The sequence below is a fragment of the Corapipo altera genome, unplaced genomic scaffold (assembly GCF_003945725.1).
Source record: "Corapipo altera isolate COAL_440 unplaced genomic scaffold, ASM394572v1 2b, whole genome shotgun sequence".
Lineage (NCBI taxonomy): Eukaryota > Metazoa > Chordata > Aves > Passeriformes > Pipridae > Corapipo > Corapipo altera.
This window is the reverse complement of record NW_020884874.1, coordinates 13021690-13041385: the sequence shown is the minus strand read 5'-3', so window position 1 is coordinate 13041385 and position 19696 is coordinate 13021690. Positions and strand designations below refer to the sequence as shown.

Below are 19696 nucleotides of genomic sequence, written 5' to 3'. Positions count from 1 at the left end.
CTGGATTGTTTGCTTTTTGTACTTGTACTATTGAAAGTTGTACTGTTGAAATTCACATCTGTACTTTCAGTCCAGCACCCAACACTGCAGCAGCTGCAATACCAGATCCTCCCTTTTACCAACTCACTGCAAAATTGTTATATTATTTAGTTACTTTACCCCAAATTCTTGACTCTTTTGCTTAATGAATTGGAGCTTTTTAGAAATGAGAAACCTTAAAAGAATCTTGGGGTTTTTTGTGAGTTGCTGATACAATCATAGTTTGGTCTCATTTTTAAAGACTGATAGTTAAATGTGCGAATTAAGGCACTAATAGAAACACTAGTATCTCATCAGAAATGTAATACATGTCTTCTGTATGCGTCTGACTGGTAAGAAATTTTAAAATAGAAAATATATTTTTTTAAACAACCATAACATGCCCAGGTTCCGCCCACATGGATGTTGTAGATCTTGTATTGATGTTGTTTCTCTGAAAACAAGCTTGTTTGGGTACCTTCTCTTGAGAACATTTTTCTAGTTCAGCTTAGTATCATTCCCTTGTGTAACTCACAGGGATTTTTGTGGGGTTCTGAGGCAGATGCCAAAGTACTGCTTATGGGACATGTCAGTCTGACAGGTACAGACACGATATATGAGCACATCATTGTACTGTTTTCATTGACTCCTGGGTGAACAGGTCCAGACACCCATGGATATCAGAAAGCAAAAGCTTTAGAAAAGGAATCTGTGTTGGAGGTTCTGGTCTGCTGTATTTTGTTCTGAGGAACAAGAATGTGCAGCTGTTGCTTGCTTGACCTTAAATGGAGATGATCTGGGCTTTCTCCAGGGGAATTAGAAATCTACCACTAGAACATGTTTCTTCTCATAAATTTGTTTAGATTGGGATAATGTCCAAAAAGAGGTGTGTTGTACTTCAGCATACCAGCTCTTTTATTTAAACAGTCTTTTATTCACATAATAATATTTTCCTGGATTATTTTATTCACATAATAATAATTTCATGGATCATTTTTGTCTTTCTTGTCCTAGTTTTTAAAATTGCAGCTGTAGACAGCGGCCACCTGTATAATCTGTGTAAAGAGTTTGAGGTGCCACTATCTGGTGTGCTGATAATCATGACTGCATGGAAGTGAACTGTTACCACAGTGCAATTATTTATAACACACAAGAAAAGTAAGTCTGAGTACTCAGGTTAGTGTGTTGTTTTATGGTGCTGCTGCTGTTTTGTCTCATACTGCAAGCGTAGCTCTGCAATATCACAAGGCAAAGATTCTTGTGTTGCACATGTTTGGTTTAACAGCAACAGGAAACACAGAGAAGGGATAAATGGATACTCCCATGGATGTGCATTAGTTTGTATGTAGATGGGACAGAGTAACAGATTTTGGTGTTGAAGCTGAACACTGAAATGAGATCTTTCCTTTTTGTAACCAGCAATTTTCTGGCCTGATTCTGAGATGCTTCCCGTAGCACATGTAATTGCTTGTAGTCATCCAGGTATTAGCAAATGTGGCTTACTGGACCTCTTTTGCTCATCTCTGCTAAGAGAAAGGACCCAGCAAATGTATCCTTCAGTTACATTTGTGCTGTGGGTCTGATGCGGCCTAAAGGGAGGGGTGAATTTTTTCTTCCTTCAATAGGAAAAGCAGCATTTTCAGTGATGGTGTCAAGACCATTACAGAATTACACCAGATAAGGCAACAGCCTAATCAGTTCAGAGATAATAACTTCCTTTTTTTTTTCTTTTTAATGCCTTTGAGTTTTTTTGCTTGAATTTGATAGATTTATGACCCATATGTTTATGTTTTACCTGATGTCTCCTTTAAAGCTTATCTGACTTCAGTGAATCTCACTCACACCTGGAATCTCAATATTTTTTTGATTTCTTTTTTATTTATGTGGAGGAATTTGCCTTTCTGAGTCTGCACACTTTCCTTCTTGCGTAGTGGGACTTAGTCTTTGTTAGTGTTACAGGAAACAGCTCTGCTGAGAAATTTGGACTTTGCATCGTGTTATTTTCCTCAGAGACGCCAAGTATTTACTTCTCCTAAGCCTTTGACAGACATTAAATTAGTTTGATCTTCACATTTTGTTTTTCATTACAAACAAGATAAAATTACTTTTTGAGGCTGCAACTTGGAAGCCTCAAATCACTTGCAAAGTGATTAAAAAAACTGTGCAAAATAAATTATAGAAAACTATACAGCGTGGTCTGAAAGATTTCTCATTTTGGGAATGGTGAAGGCTCTGGCAGGACTAATCATCTGATTTGTTATGAACAAAGACATTTTTGGAAAGGTCATCTCAAATGTTTTCAGTTACTGTTACTGCCATGAACCTTTAACCATTAAAGTAGATCCCAGGGTGCAGAAGTGTGTCTCACCTGTCTGTTGTCTTTGGTGCTTCGATCCAGTGTTAGGAGAGAAGGGGAATAAGACATTTTGCCTGGCTCTTGCTCTGAAAATCCATATCCTTCCTCTTCCCATACCCCTATAGGAAACACTTATTTCACTTGGAGGCAACACAGTTAGCACAGGCTTGACCCATGTAGGTAGTTTATTTTACCATAATATTGACAGCACAAAAAGCTGTGCTCTGGTGGCTTTCACATCAGTGAAGTGTACCTTTTTACTAGGTTACTGAAGGTCAAATAATTTAAAAGTAGCAGTTCACTGCAATGATGCAAAGTGTCTTCAAAACAGCAACATGATAGAGGACTGGAAATTCAGTGATATTCATTACAGTGGAATATTTTTTATTTCTGTGAAATGCCTGGGAAGACTGTATTTTGGTGTTTACTGGTGTCCTTGATTGGTTAGGCTGAACAACGTGCTTTAGGTGGTGTGCCGAGTTCCTTATACCTAAGAAAGTGTGTCGAGTGTCTCTCAGATACACTGTTCTAGGAAGCACAGAGATTAGTTGTGTTATTTGACATGTTGTGAGTGATGGATGAACAGCGGGACAAAGGCATATGAAGGAGAGATAAAGTTGGAAGACCATGTTTCAGTTGCCAAGTGGTGGTGCTGGATTATTTCTACTTTAAAGGGTAACTGCGAAATGGACGAGAAATGATTGGGCTGCAGCTTTTACTGCTGCCTGTCTTCAGCTGAAAGTTGTCCTAGCAGAAATGCATAAATATTCATAGAATCACAGAATATGCAGAGTTGGAAGGGACCCACAAGGATCATCGTGTCCAAGTCCTGGCCCTGCACAGAACCATCCCTAAGAGTCACACCATGTGCCTGAGGGTGTTGTCCAAACGCTTCTTGAATATTGCCCAAATGATGAACATATTGGCAGTATTTAAGAACTGAAGGTCCTCTTGTGCAGAGTATTTTAGGGATCACCCTCAGGAGGGGCAGCATGTAGACCAGTGGCCTCAACATCTTTCTTCACTGGGATCTTCATTCAGATCAACATGGAGATGGTGTAAATCAGCCTTTTAGAGAGATTTCAGGCTAATTTTCAGTTGGTCCTACTTTTAGAAGTGGGAAATGGGAACCAGAAACACCTTTTGTTTCTCTTGGTTGGTGTTAAAGAATGGTGTGTGTCTTTTCTTCATTTACTTCTTCTGTCCATTACTCTGCCCTTTATTTTTTTTCGTTCTCTCTGTAGAGTGACTATAAAAAAGACTAGCACAATTCCCATGGTCTCAGCTATCTATTACTTCCTATCTTTGTTACATGCAATTCGTGGCTAAAACACTAAGGTGTTTTTTTTAAACTTCATTAGAAATCACTGAAGTTTATTTAAATAGCAGAATGGCTTTTCCCTGTTTGGAAATGAAGTGCTGATTGACAATTACATTTGCAGGAAAAAAAACATTCACCAAAAAGCACCCCAGAAAACTAAGATGCTTAATTGCGTTTACCTGAGAATTCGAGGTACAGAACTTCATGTTTTTCTTTATTCTGTTGCAGAATGTGCCAAATGAAAACATTGCCCTACTCCTTTGGTTCAAACCATCTCGGAGTAGCAAGAACAGATTTCCTGATCTCGCAAATATTTTCTGAGTATGTATTTTGTTACAGGCAGCTGTTTCCTCATGGAAGTTTTGTTGTCACTCACTGGAACCTGGAAGCTTTCTCAAGTGTAGTCTCACACATCGTTCTGACTGTAGCTGCCTGGCCACTCAGATGATGTGAAGGAGAGCTTTTCTTTCTCCTTTTAAGACTTCGTACTTATAGAAGAAACTATTTGCTTTTCTCTTTTTGTGTCCTTTGGTGAAAATGAATTGGTTCTGTGGTTTTGAAATACAGTCCTCAGTATCAGTTGATTAAGTGAGTATTTGGGATAAAATTATTATTGACATCTCTGTGAATTAGAAAATGAAAACAAAGGTAGTTCATTCTGAAACATGAGTTTTTCCACCTTCTAGATGAACCTTCTTCAATTAACACGTTTATTTTTCTTTAGGCAGAGATAGTCTCATTTGTGTCTGTTAAAACCAGTATTTTGCTTACAAAGTGGTTTCCACAGGAGAGAATCTGCTGTGTTTTGGCGCTCTTTGAGGAGCCATGGACAAAGTAACTTAGTTCTTTTCTCAGTTTCCTTTCTTTGGAATGAGAATGATAAATCTAAAATCTAGACATACAAATGGCAAGTACTATTTGCTGCTGATGAAAGTGGTATTTATTTTTTTAGTGTGAACTTCTACCCTTTCTGCCTATGTTAAGAAGGTGCTAGGGCTCCCCCCGTGTTTATCTTTTAAGGAAGGAAAACACCTTCACACACTGACACGGATGTTCAGATGCACCCTTACATCATACTGCTGCTTTTGCTAGAGACAAGTGCGTTTCAAGTACCCCTCATAAACTCAAGTGGAAAAGGTTCAATCTGGATTGAAGCCAAACAGTTTAAATATCTACCACTTACTCCACACACAAATTATGTGACTACTTTCCATGGTTGTGTGGTTCCTAGTTTCACAGGCAGTCCAGTGTTAAATTGGCAGCATTTCTTCTGTTTGTCAGTGATGCAGAAGCTTCGGGCCAGGATTTTCAAATGTCTGACTTTTGAGATTCCAGGACCTGATTTGTTAGAGGCACAGGAAGGGATTTGTCTTCAATTGCCTCTGAAATCCAGAAAGTCATGCAGGTACATGGTCTCTCCTTGTGAGTTAAAAAAAAAAAAAAGGAAAAAAGAAAAAAAAAAAATTCTGGGGCAAGTGACTGAGAATTATTGCTTACATGATGAAATGTTATGTATGTGATGCTGTACAGGGATGGTGGTAGAATCACTGCTTGAAGCAATTGAAATCTTCACAATAGGTCCATGTGCTGTCCTGCTTGATTTGCTGGCTGAAACACAGCTAGTTTCTTCCAGAAAGAATTCCTGCAGTTGGGCAGAAAACATGAGCATGCCTGTAATTTTTCCATCTGCAGAAGTCTTTCAAGGTAGTCACCAAAAAAAGTAAATGAGTACTGTACTCACATTGTGCAGACTTGTGATGTCCACAGACCTTATTAACTCTGCACGAGACTATTTTAGCAGAGAACTTGTTTTTGTTTTCCAATCCCTGATAAGACAGCTTTACTAAATCCCCCACTTGCCACTGTTCATAGAACATTCTTGCCTTTTTTTTCTTATCTTTCTTTAAATCTGTGTTCATGGTAATAAGAACTGGCCAAGATCAAAGGTGTGTGTGAGGGAGTGTCTTTGTTTCTGCTCACTGTTTTGGTTTATCAACCTAAAAGGGAATGGAAAAGAGTATATTACCTAATCATCCCTTCCCCATCAGTTATAACATGCAGAAGTTGCGTCTGCAAAACTTGAAGTACCCATGTTCCAGTAGTTTTGCTCCATTCTTTCTGCAGGTGCTCATAGAGACCAGTTCTGGATTACCGTTTTTTAAAAAAAGCGTGCTTTTGTGAGTTTGTATAAATACTTGGGTTTGTTGTAATATAAATATTTTGAACATTTCTGCTTTATTTTTGTGGGGGTTTTTTTTGTTGTTTAACTTCACTTAATTGTGCTGAGTATTAGACTCATGGATCATATTTCTTTTAAAGTCATGAAAAGCTAAAGCTAGCAGAAAACAGAAGTTTATGCAGGCTGGCAAAATAGATGCTTTTTTGATTGCTTTCTAGGTCACTTTTTGTATCCACTCTGACCATGAGCAGGCGTAATAAGTAACGAATGAGCAATCAACACTGGCACTCAGTAAGCTGGTATTTGTAGGTATTAGCAATGTACCTTTAACGTAAAGGTTTTTATAAATGATCAGAACTTGGTTGAGATGTTTTACTTTTAGGAGTCCTTCTATGAGTTACTGAGTCGTGACATCTATTCCTTTTTCCTAAGCTATTTCCATTTTACTTGTAGACTTCATAATTTTTGTAGTGAATAATATGCCCTACATTTGTGCAGCACTTAAAACAATGATCTTTTTGAATAACTGTAGTTACTTTTTGGTCATGCTGCTTTCCAGGACGGAAGAAAAAACAAAAGAAAATAATTAATTTAACAGTGAAACTTTCGCTAATAGCTTTTGGGGGGGGGCAGGGATTTTTTTCTTGTGGAACCTCCCTTTCATCTCCAAATCCAAAAATTTTCTTTTAGTAAAGAACATTTAAATTTAAATGTAATGGGAAGATAAAATGAACACTTAATAAAACAAGTGCTTCTATACTTAGGAAAGGCCCAGTTGTTATCAGGGGAAAATTCCAGGCACTGTTGCTTTTAACGTCATATTAAGTGGCACCTAGAAGTGCTTTGTGTTCGTAACATTTGCCAGAATATAAATGGAAAGGATTTCTGACAAAAATAATATTGGTGTTGCGTGGAGTCTGAAGGAATGTTATAACAACACATAAAGGCAAGCAAAGTGTAATTGTTCGGGGGAAGATAAGCTGAAGAGAGTGTATCATCTCGTGTGCAGCTCTGGGAGTGCTGGTTTCACCCTTTAGAAATTAAGTAGCTTAAGGTGGCAGAGACGGCTCGGCAGACTGCTGAGTGGGTGCAGCCCCTTATGGTGAGACTACTCCTGTTTCAGGCAGTAGCAACATGCGTCCCTAGGGATCTTGCAAAGTCTTTTGAGAGTTAATATATTGATTTCTTTACTGTTTGAGGCTTTTGCACAATACCATCAAGGATGGTAGAAGGAATGAAGCCTGGGCAGTTAAGCAGTGGCCAGAATTCCGGTTCGTTTGCCTTACAAATGCCCTGCTATATTTTTGGTTTATTCAGGATCCCCTACTGGATGCAGATTTTGAGGTTATACAGATCTTTTGCACTTACAGTCTCTGACTGTAGGCTACGACTGTGCTGCTGGGTCCTGTGAGTGCTCTCACAATTCTGATATACAACAGAGGCAGGACTATTTCAAAAGATAAGAAAGTGCAGGAGGCTTTTGGTTTTATTCTGTTATGCCATCGTCATGTGGAAGTTCCTTTTCTTGAACTAATTGCATATCTTAACACCAGGTCTCGGCCAGTGACTTGACAGTGTCACAGTAACTGCATAGTAGGTTTTCTTCCAGAAGATTAGAAAACATTCAGTTCGTAAGCTGATACTTTGGGAGGATTTGGCACGGCCTGGAATTGAGATAATTCAGCTTGTGGTTGTGTTCGTACTAATCCAGCACAAAGCTGTACCACTGCAAAATGTGTTGTCTTGTACACTGCTCTCCCACTTAGCAGTGTGTGCCAGCACCACATCTCACATGGCCTTGTACAAGGCATCTAATAGGAGTCTGACCTAGATACAAGTAACCTTCATGTGTGTGGGATGGAGGGGAGCGTGTAGGACTGGGGCTGTCAGGAGGGAGCTGAAAGATATGAATGTTTGAAGTAGTGAGAAGGGGCAGGAGAACAGGCCCCCCTCCCTTTGATAGTAGTGCACATTTATGCCACACTTAAGTGACCACATGGTTGCTATCAAAACCCTGTAACTGTGACATCAGTAGCAAATGTCTGCACTTTTTTCATGTTTTTTTTTCCTCCATGGTGAATAGCATACCTGACCTTAGCATTTGTTTTCTCCCATCCCTCTTAGTATCCCAGCAACCATGTACTTGCTGTGCTTTCTTCTTAATTATTTGTAAGCTATTGTGCTAGGGGACCGTGTCTTCCTCTCTTGTTGTGGTTATCAAACCTGACCTTGATAAAGTTCGGAAGCCTCAGCTGCAGTATAAATAATGTTGGGGAAGAAGTAAATTGTACAAATAACAGTAACTCGCAGGACCATCAAATTCCTCTCAGGCTTATGAGGGTCAGATCTGTGAGGTCTGTAATTAAGTGTGTGATGCCTTGTGTGCAATGAGGATTTCATTTGTGAAGAAAGCTTCAACAAACATGCTTGTAAAAGTGTAATGACTAGAGGGAGTGCTGCTTTTAGGAGGCATTTGAATGCTATTACTGTTTATTCTTTTCCATTTTGAAAACTTTCCACTGATAGTGGTGGTGACTGTAAATAGCATTAGCATTTTAGTTTTTTAGTGGAAAAGCTTTAAAAAGTCACACAACAGATGGAATAATGTGGTTCCATATAACTGAAGAGAGGCATGTTGGCTGCCCCTTGCAGGACAGATCATCACAGTTTTTAACACTTGCTACAAAGAGGAGAAGGAGCAAGTTAGTGCAGCGGCAAAGGACTTGATAGAATCATAGGATGGTTTGTGTTGGAAAGGACCTTAAAGATCATCCAGTTCCAACCACTCTGCTGTGGGCAGGGACACCTTCCACTAGACCAGGTTGCTTAAAGCCCTGTCTATTCTGGCCTAAATGAGGGCATGCATCCATCATCAGGGGTGGGGCACCCACAGCTTCTCTGGGCAACCTGTTCCAGTCTTTCACCACCCTCATAGTAAAGAATTTCTTCCTGTAATCTAAACCGACCGTGTTTCAGTTTAAAGCCATTCCCTTGTGTCCTATCACTACATGCCTTTGTAAAAAGCCCTTCTCCAGCTCTGTTGTAGACCTCCTTTAGGTACTGGAAGGCTGCTATAACGTCTCCCTGGAGCCTTCTCTTTTCCAAGACTGAACAACCCCAGCTCTCTGTCACAGTTCTATCCTGCCACATTCTCTCAAGCCTGTTTTCACAGGAGAGGTGCTCCAGCCCTCTGATCATCTTCATGGCTCTTCTCTGGACTTGCTCCAGCAAGTCCATGTCTTTCTTAAGTTAGGGACCACAGAGCTGGACACAGTACTCCAGGTGGGATCTCATGAGAGCTGAGTAGAGGAGCAGAATCACCTTCCTCAACCTGCTTGCTTTGTAATGCCCTGTGTGATACTGCAATTACAAACTGAATGGCTCTGATTCGATAATGTCAAAAAATCCATATGAAAATGGGGTGGTGAGATTGTCTTCTTTTTGTTGTATTGTTTAGCCAATTTTGAGACTCCAAATTACCAATACTGATTTAGAGTACTGTAGACTGGGATAACAATTAGTGCATCTCTCACAGTGGCTGCTTATTCTGTAGAACTTCTTTGTGTAGCATCCATGCAGTTCAGCTCTGGCTCTAGATTTTTGAGGTGATCCCTTTCTTAAATGAGCTTTGAGCTTGTATTTTTGTTGATGAGATTGGAGCCTAACTGTGATTATTTTCCTCTTGGCATAGTGTAGTCAGTCTGTGCTTAGTCACATGTATGTGCAATTTAACCCTAACACTGAGAAGTCCTGATGTGTCATCAAGTAAGAACTGGCTAGCCCTTTAATTCCTAAACCTTATCCTGTGTAGGTTCTCAAATCTTAAAATTTGGATCATCTTTCAGTTGTTTGTGATAGGCTTTTGCTGCTTTTCTCCACCTCTTTTGTTGGTTTGATGGTTTTTTGGTTTTGTTTGTTTGTTGTTTGCTGGTTTTTGTTTGTTTTCTCCTGATACCCTTATTCCGGATTGTCATATCTCAGTTTTCATTCCATCAACTTTAGTTTGAATGGACTCTCAGCCCAGGAAACAAAGTATTTGCAGTCTGATTTCATGTCTCTTCAGCCTTTATGGTATTTAGCTCTTTACTCATAAATCACTCTTTCTAAGCTTTTTAGTCATGAAAGTTGCTCTTGATTGAACATATTCTACTGTTTCAGTTACTTCCTGGTTCTGGGCATCGTACTACCAGACATATTCTTTCAATGGGTTTATGCCAGAACTATTTAAAGTCACTGTCTTATTCCTTCCCTCACCCCCATCTTCTGTAACCTGACATATCATATATAGGCACTCCTGACTTACATTAAGCTGATTTTCAGGCAGGTTAAATTGTGAACTCCTGTCGAGTTTATTTTCCTTGTTAGTTTTGGCCCTTTTTATATTAACTACTTTGCAGGTTGCGTGTCTGTATAAAGTATGTGTTTGGGATTTTTTTCTAAGCCTTATTGATTTTTATTTTGCTATTAGCAGTGCTAAGGTCTCTACAGTATGCCTGTATTTTCCAGTACCTCACCATTTGATGATGTTTCAGTTTTGATTTTAATTATGTTCTCTTTCTAATTAAAAAATTCCCCAAAGAATACTACATGTACCATGGCTAGAATGAGGGTGCAAGGGCATGATTAGATATTCTCTCCCTTACGACTGCCGGAAATTTGTGAAAGCACAGCAAAACGTGATACAACCTGAGTGTTGCTGCCAAGAATTGTAGTGATTATATCCTGCTGAGCAGAAACACTGTCTTCCCTAAAAGGCAAAGACGGAGCAGAGTAGAGCTATAGGTAGTGATGGGGAGATACAGATACTATGTCAGGATATCTTCAATCAGTCTGTAGTCTTGTTTTTATCCATCTGGGAATCCTATATTGCTGCTTTGTGGCTGTTCTTTTTAGTGTGTTTCACCAAGGCACAGCCTTTCTGTATAAATGATTCCTTAAAATTAGGGCCTTATTCCATAATTGCAGCCTCCTGTTGCTTTTCCTGCGTAAGAGCTACTAATCCTGTCATGTTTTGCCAAAAAAGGATGAATGATCTTTCAACATTGTCTGAATTAAGGGTGCTGTTGTGAGCTTAAACAGCCTGATGTTAGGAAGAAATCTGGCTAGGGAGGAGGGATGGATAAATCCTTTTTTTCCTTACCAGGGTGGGGAGCAGTTACAGAGTTCATCAGTGACTGCTGCTCTGCCTTTACAGATCTAATCCTTTACCTATCACAGGTGACTGAAAAGCAGGAGGCATCTCTGTGATAATAGTGCATTTGGGCTTGCTGTTGCCACATCCAATTGTTCTTTCTCCCTCATCATCCAGTGATGTGGTAGAGCAAGTGCTGTGTCCCTGAGGCACAGCTTGTGGGGACACTCATATTTGTTTCTTCCACCAGCAGTCAAAAAAAGAAATCATTTGTGCTCCTGCTAACATTGGTTGTGCTGATCCTTTGCCTTGGATTAGCTGTGGTTGCAAGGAATTCTCTTTCTGTTGAGTAATAACTGTAAAATGCAGTGGAAGGAGAGAAGAATGATCCCTACAGAGAGAGGTTTATGATAGTGTAGGCAGTGCAAGCAGTTGGCCAGAAGGGATCATGCACTTAGCCTAACTCTTGGTGCTCTGCTAGTTGTTAGTAACGGACTGTGAAATTTTGCAATTGTAATATAAACAGCACTGAATTAAGTAAACTACACCTTTCACAAAAAAAACCCCACAACAACCTTTCAAATGCATTGAGCTTTCTGGTTTTTGTGTTTTTTTGAGATTCGCTATTATACTGACATTTTAGAACTTCACCTTTACTTCATGATACAGCATGTTACACACAGAATGCTGTGCTACTTACTCTGTGTGCCAAGACACCAAACTGCTTCAGGCAGAAACTATGAACATGTTTGGAGAAGATAATTTTAATTAGCACAGTTAAAAACCCAGCCATATTTGGCTTAAGTTATCTAAATGTTGTTACACTCTGTCCAGAGAAAAATTGTTTTCCCACTGATAAGAAACAGTGTCTGATAACAGCAGTGTCTGTTCCACCAGTAAATATTTGCATATAGGGTAGTACAGCAAAGATTTCTCTTTTTTTTTTTCCCAGCAGCTGACTTTACCCCAGCAGTGACTTGAAGCCCTTGTTAAAAAACAAGCTAGTAAGGACCTTTGGATGCCAGTGTGCCATCTGTTCTAACTGAACAGATGTTCTCGGCACAGGGCTGATACTCTTGGAAGAGGTGCCAGGTGACAAAAATAGATGTATTTTGTAAGGCAGATAGAAAAGAATGTTGTGTCTTTCCAGCTGGTATTTTGTTTTGTAGTTGTGGCAGATTCAAGTTGAGAACTCAGAGTAGTGGATGCTTTCTAAATATGAGCCATAGAAGTGTATCTTGCTCTCACTATTTGGTTTGATATCCCTAGGAGACAAGATACTCAAGCGTAAGAGGACTGCTTGTGTGTTACCACACCATTCAAAGCAGCTAGGAAGCTGTTTGTAGTAAACACCAGGTGCTCATAAATGAGTGAAGTGTCTTGTTATTTTGGGAAGTGCTATGAAGTATTTTTAGTATATATTTTTTTTAATTGGATGAACCATGGTATCAGAAACAAACATTTTTGTTGCTGTTTTCGTTTGTTCAGAGTGAAAAATTGAAGCACACAGTTATAATGCAAAAGTAAAAAATTATTTGTTACGTATGTATATACAGCATGTATATACTCCACAGGATTAGATATATTCCAAACTTAAAGCAACTCAGTAAATCATGTAAGAAGGCTTTATATATTAGATTAAAAAAAAAAACACAAACAAAACCTAAACACAAAACCCACCAACAAACCAATACACTATTGTGAGCATTTAATTGACAAAATACTACTCTCTTCTTAGCTTTGCAAAACTCATTGCCTTGCTTTTCAGCAGCAATAATATTTAATTGACTTGTATAATCACTTATGTACCAAAGTTGAAGAGTTTCTTTCCAATTTTACTGCAAACTATTAAGTTTGTAGAGGTGCTAGATTGAAGTAAGGGGCTTGCACTGAAGAATTTTCTTACAGAAACCACTGATGACTTCCAGAATGTCTTCATATTGAAATAGTTGTCTTTAATCTCTTAATTTTTATAGCTGAGTCTTAGAGACAAAATTCATCTTACTCAATAAATTGGTTTGGCTTTATAAATCCGTATATTTCCTGTTCGTCATGTCCAACCCTTGTGGGTTTTCTTTTGAGTAGAGATGGAAATTCTGGCTCTGAAAAATAAGGATATAAACTCAACTGCATTAAGGACTAGTTCTTTCTTCTTTTTTGACTGTAGTGTAATGGTGTTGAGGTGGATATAGAAAAGCATTCATCCCACTGTAGTGGGAAAAGCAAAGGAAAAAATTTCATGACACAAAATACAGTGATAGTTCCTGATGTCACTTTACACTGCATGACAGGACATGTGTCACTAAGAGAGACTTTCACTGAAATAGGTTTGTGATGGTGCCTCTTAATTCAGCCAGTCGTGTGTATAACTGTAATACAGAACAATATGTGACAATCCCAAGGTATTCTGTGAGCACCCAAAGATAACTTTGAAGTTATCTTGTCTGGATGGAGCAATCCAGGCAAAATAAATTTTAGGTTCCTTAAGCCTTAAGGACTTGACACGTGTATTACTTACAGGAAGAATCATGACTTGGTATCTTTCCTAAGTTTTATTAGATCACTGCCCAAACAAACAAAAAAGCTAAAGGGATACCACCAATTTAGGATTTTTTAATGTTAATATCGATCATTGTGCACGAAAAATGAAGCAAGATGACTGTTAAATCAATTAACAGCTGAGTGGTCGATCTTAATCCAAGCAGCACTTAGCTTTGCCATTCCTTGCCTCCCAGGGGAGTGCAGTACCATCTTTTAACATAACTTCCTTGAACAAGTATAGGATTAATGGATTGACTTACTAGAAATTGCAGATGTGATAAATTTTATTGCCCCTAAACTTTCAAACCTAGTTGTATCAGACACTTTTTTAGGGGCAACAGGTGAGAGAATTTTTGAACGTTTGCTGTGCTTTTTATTGCTTGTGGAATGTACTCATGAGTGAGCATGGAACAAGATATATTAACCATATCAGTGAACTATTTTAGGATAAAACCTAATTCTAATATTTCACATTTTACTTTTCATCAAAAAGCACTATTTATCCAGTCAATGTGTCCTTTTCAGTAAAGATACAATACTTGATGTTGTCTGGCAAAGAACTCACTCAACATTCTTCGTGCATCTTTGGCCAGAAATTGGCATGCATTATTTAATGTGTAGAAGTGTTGAGTTTGAGGCTTTGAGGTTTTTTTTAATCATTCATATCTGATTTTACTGTTGAAGCTATACAGTTCATTAAGCAAAGGAAATATTCCCTGAAGTAGATAAATTGGACTTGGGGGCTGGGAGTGAAGTGGGGGTGTAACAGTCTGGAAAGATTTTTAGAAATAGTAAGTCTTGTCATCTTATCTGGGTTTAAGTTATAAATTAAAAGAGAAAAGATGTGCTTCTGCCCATTTTATCTCAACAGGCAAGCAGGAGATTGAACTGAACTAGACTGAATGGAAAAAAATACTTTCAGAGTTACAGAAGAGGCCATAGTTGTGAGGAGTTGGTTGCTGACTTCAGCACATCATGATTTTGGGATTTAAGCAATGAATTCTTTGCATTCATTGTTACAACTCACAGTAAAACTTTGACCAGAAGCATAGACTGCTTGACAATTGTCTAACTGATTTTAATTGTTGATGATATGTCTTGGTCTTAATACAGTTTGTTGTAATTTCAAATGAAATTTAAAAAATTGTAGAACAATACAAGTAAAAATATCTTGAAGTCTGTTTAAACTTTTAAAAAACCCCCGTGTTTTCACTTTTTTCTTCTGCTCTCTTTCAAAAACATAAAAGACAACATAGTCCAGAATGCCTCCCAGATAATAAAAAGAGAATTTTTTTTTTTTTTCAGTGATTCAAAAAAAACCCTGATGGGAGATTAGATGATACCTGATGGCAGCTGATGCTGGGATCCCTCAATCTGATCACAGAAACTCTAGCTTAAACCTTCCCTTATGTGAATTCCTGCTACAAATATTTATAATAAATTTGTAGTAAATGCTTTCTTGATTAAACATCTCAGTTAATTTTTTACTTTACTTCCAAACTGCGATGTTGTTGGTTCATATTCAGTTCAGTTATTGTCCTCAGTACGTTGTGAGACACAGAGCCTGGATTTTGTGAAAATGAATAGAAAGCCTGAAACCCTTATTAATCTTGGAAATTTAACCAGAATTATATTCCCATATTATATCAGAATTATGCTCCCATATTCTGTATTTTAAATGCACAGAGATCAAGGGAAGTTTCTCTGTATTCTGCCGTTACAGATGGGAGTTGAACAGGTGAGTGGTAACTGTTACCTGCAGTTACCAGCAGGTCTAAAGTTATCATCAAGCTGTCTTGTTGGAAGTGCTACAAGAATTGCAGCATTTTGTGGTGTTTGTCTTGATGATGTACCTAAATTCTAAATGAGCTTTTCATTCAAACTGCTTTCAGAGCTATGAATTCTTTAGCAGAGAAATGATGAAATCATTGACACTGAAGTTTGTTTCAAGAAACTTGTTTATAAATCCAGTTGTTTTATATAAAGCAAATCTGAATTAAACTTAAAAACAATTCTTAGGTTTCTGAAAGAACAAACCACTTAGTAAACACCCTAATACCTAGGCCATTATTTACCTTTACTGTTTTGGAGGCTAATCCTACAATTACTCTACGCAGGTTTCACCTGGAACATCTCGTCCAAGTTACCCAGCTACCAGCTATCAGGACTCCAGCAACTGGGAATCTCTAATGAAAATTAAAGAGGGGCTGCTAAGACAGAAAGAGTTTGTGATTGATCGGTGAGTAACCCGCTCCTGCTCCATTCATTAGATTAGATGATGTAAAAGCTACAGTGTAAAAGCTGACTTTCAGGAGAGCTGCTTACTCATACAGTTGTTAGGCTTCAATCCAGCCACTATTTATGTGCAAATACGTGGGAGCTAATCCTTGCTAGGAGAGAAGACTGGCAGCTGGCTAAAAGTCTTTTACAAAGTTGGAAATGTATTTAGGGGGTTTAATGCCTCTGGAGTGGCAAAGGGAAAGTGATACCAACAGTCAGTTCTGCTGTCAGCTTCCCCTTTCTGCTGTCAGATGAAAACTGGTCAGTTGCATGGTGCTGATTTTCTTTTCCATGGCAAGTACAAAAAGGCAATATATTTGAAGCCAGTTGATAAAGCTTTGAGAAACCGGCCTTAGCAGTAATGTTCAGCAGTAAAATCCTACTCGGACACTGATACAAATTGTTCAAATAATAAAATATAAAATCCAGGAGAAAATACATAGCTTCTTACTAAAATTGCTGTCAATCCGAATGGGCCTCTTCATGAGGAAAATATACTTTTAATAAGAGCTTGAGCTTAATGAAGACTACACTAAAATAGATGTCACCAGGCACTGCAGAGTTTGGATGTAGGACATTTAAGGAAGATATTTTTATATCTGACATAATGGTAATTTGGCATAGTCTGTGTTTCAATAATAAACTCTTGGCTCATGGCTGAAAGAAGAGTGATTGTTCTGATCTTGTTATAGTTGTGCTCTTGTTATTGATAGTTTGCTCCACAACACGAGGAGAACTGTGTAAAGCAGGTGTGTGTTGATCACACTAATGTTAGGCATCCATTATGAATAGTTTTATATTTCATTTAGTAATTTCTATCTTTTTATGGATAGAGATAGGCAACTTGGGCATAACTTACTTTGGGACCAGGAGAATTACACTTGTGCAAGATCTGTTCGTTCCACTATTGCAACAGAGCGAGGAATTGCAGTGGTCTGAGGTGTTTCTGTCTCTTAGTAGTCCGACCAGTAACTCTGCTGGCATTGCACATCCTCTTCCCCAGTGGGATGTAGGATGTTAGTGTGTGTTTACCTGCTGTGGTGGTGCACAGGTAGGAATGGGCACACTACCAGCTCTCCTGCATGGGGGTGGTCATCTCCCAAGGGGGTAAGCAGTTAAAATGGAAACATCCTTAGCTGTTGTTTACATCTCCTCTGTCAGAGCCTTTTGATCTACTGTCTAGATCTGCTGTCTATATTACAGTGGTTTTTTCAGGTTTGTTGTATCAGTAGCAGCAAACCTGCAGCCTTCCTCCTGGGGCCCAGGCTGTCAGCAGCCTTTGTGAGTACATGGCCCTTGATGTCTGGGGCAGTCTTTGGTGCCTCTGCTGTGCTTATGTTCCTCTGCACTCTACGTGAAGGCTTGTTCCACAGTGGCAACTAAAAATGCAGTTTGTGTTGCTCTTGTTACGCTGGAAGTGTGTTTGCAGTCAAGGATGAAGTTTCTGAAGTGACAGTTTGTAACCTGATTTCCTGCTAACATTACTTGATACTAGTCATGTTGAGGAAGAAAAGCTGTTTCTTGACATCCAGTGGCAGTGGTTTGTTCTTTTTTTTTTTGTATAAGTCATTATTTTTGAGTGTCTTAATGATGGTGAATGCAGTTCTTTCTGGATTTCTGACCAGAAGTCAGTTTAGATAATTTCTTTTCATTCAGCTGAAATGGCAAAATATACTCTGGAAGCTATTGAAGTGAAACAAAGGCCACTTAGTGATGTTATAGTGTTTCATTTAAGTAGACACTTGGTGTAAGAGTTAAGCATGTTGTACTTTATTATAATGCAGTATAATAATACATCACAGAACAGACTCTTTTTTGAATATTGAGCCTCTATTTGGACAAAATACCTTAAAAGTTATTTTAAAGTTAAATAAAAACATTTAAAATAGATGGCTTGTATTATTTAAGATGAGTATGAATTGATGTTGCATATTTACAAAGTTTTACAATATATCCTTAAATTTTTTTTGTTAAGAAGAGATTGTGTCTTCTATGACAAATAAAAATACTTTTGGTTTCACTCATGAAGCTGCTGTGCAAAAATCTCGAAATAGAACTCCATTAAAAAGTACTAGTGTTATATTTCTTATCAGATCAATTATTAATAAGACTTAAGTGTGAATCCTTTCTTCAAGGCACTAAGTGAAAATGCAGTATTACCTACATTTACCTTGTGGACACACAAAGCCTTGCACTGTGTTGCCGTGGGATTTATGGTGCTGAAAAAAAATCTCCCGGAGCAGTTAATTGGGGGTGAGATAAGAAAGGGTTTATTTTGCCAAGGCAGTAGATGTTATACGACATGCCCAGGCCGTGCCTGAGATGTTACATTTTATAATATCATCCATCCAATCCCAAATGTGTCCACCCTGTGGCCTTTACTCTGGACCGCCCCGGGGCCACCCCCTGAAAATGGGTTGGGGTGTATTTTGGGACCCTCTGTTCATCCCATCTTCACCATCATCAGAGCACAAAGGGTACATAGTTACCTAATTCTTGACTGTATTCTGTGGTTTAGGCCCTGATACGCTGTTCTGCCAACAATCTAGGCCTTGCCTTGACAAAAGACTAAACATTTCTGCTGTATTCAGGGGTAGGAGTGATATAGGGAGCATAGAATGGGGTAGGAGGGTTAAGGAATGTGTAAACAAGGGTACTACAGGGAAAGGGATGCAAGGGATGCTGCTTTTAGAGTCTACTTCCACTACTTATAAAACTTACAAGTATTAGAAAAATAAAAACCATTAGGGGCTTAAGGCATCAACTGAGATTCAAGATGATATCTGAGGGTAAACTTAAATCTTCCAGCTCCTAGTCTTCCTGATCTTACTTTAAACTTCTTTTCAGACTTTGAATTTGTTTGGGAATAGTGACCTAAAATAAAAATATAAAGTTTGCTAAAGTGTGGTCAATTCAAGACGGTAGTAGTTAAATTATAGAATTTATGCTTTGAGGAAATGGGGGAGGAGTTAGTTTGTTTGTTGATTGGGGTTAGATAGTAGGTGTTTGTTAAGGCCCTTTGTACGTGTGGTTCTGATGGAGTTTTAGAAGGTGTCATGTCCTTAAGTCATGTCTCATGCTGAATTTACAAACTGGTAGCTGGGAGATGCCAGGAAGACTTGTTTAATTCTGGGGGAACAGAAGCTCAGGAGAGATGGGTTATGCGGTGGGACAGCAGCTGGCATAGTGCTCCAGACCAAGCTGTTTGCTGCTGGCAGGTACAAGGAGCAGCTGGATAAAAAGATGCACACTGGGAACACCATTCTCCAGCACTTGTCACCAGCCTCCCTTTCACCCACAGGGTCATTAGCCATTTTTTTAAGGTTAAACACTCTTGCTGGGAATTGTACTGGTGTCCTACTTACGTAGGAGATGGAGGAGATTAACATCACACACCTTGGTGCTTGAATCTGTTGATTAGTAAGGAGTGGTTGCTCTGTACAGGGTAGTATCCTTCAGCTGTTCTACCTTTATCTTGTTAAAAAAGGGAGGAAGGGCAGGAGAAGGAAGGCGAAACATGCTGCCTGCTTCTCTTCTTTCCTCACAAAGATAAAAAGGCATAAAAAATCTGGCCCTTCCAGACTGGATTATTAAACTTCCTTGTTTTGCATTGGAAATCTAACAATTAGGAATAGTTGCAAGTAAGTTTCAAATAGCTATAAAACCAATTCAAGGAATAATGCTTACAGTGTAAATCATCATATTTGTATACTTTGGTGTGTCACTGGAAATTCAGGCTGTAAGTAGAGTTTTAAAACCCAAACAGCCCCTTGCACCTGTGAATAGAATAAATGGCTCAATTTTTGTTCTGTACAGTGTTGAACAGCAGATGTAGTAGTAGGTAAATTAAAATTGATTTTATTTGTGTAG

General features: G+C 38.6%; 1 protein-coding gene across 3 annotated transcripts in view; it reads left to right on the top strand.

Annotated features, from left to right (window-relative positions):
* Positions 1-19696, top strand: part of CEP85L (centrosomal protein 85 like) — a 145577-nt gene that overhangs the window by 103520 nt on the left and 22361 nt on the right. For all 3 annotated transcript variants that reach the window (XR_003526166.1, XM_027634309.1, XM_027634310.1), the window contains exon 4: positions 15664-15785. Coding sequence is in view for 2 of the 3 variants with exons in the window: in XM_027634309.1 (XP_027490110.1) it covers positions 15664-15785 (122 nt within the window). In the remaining variant the exon portion in view is untranslated. The remainder of the gene's footprint in view (positions 1-15663; positions 15786-19696) is intronic.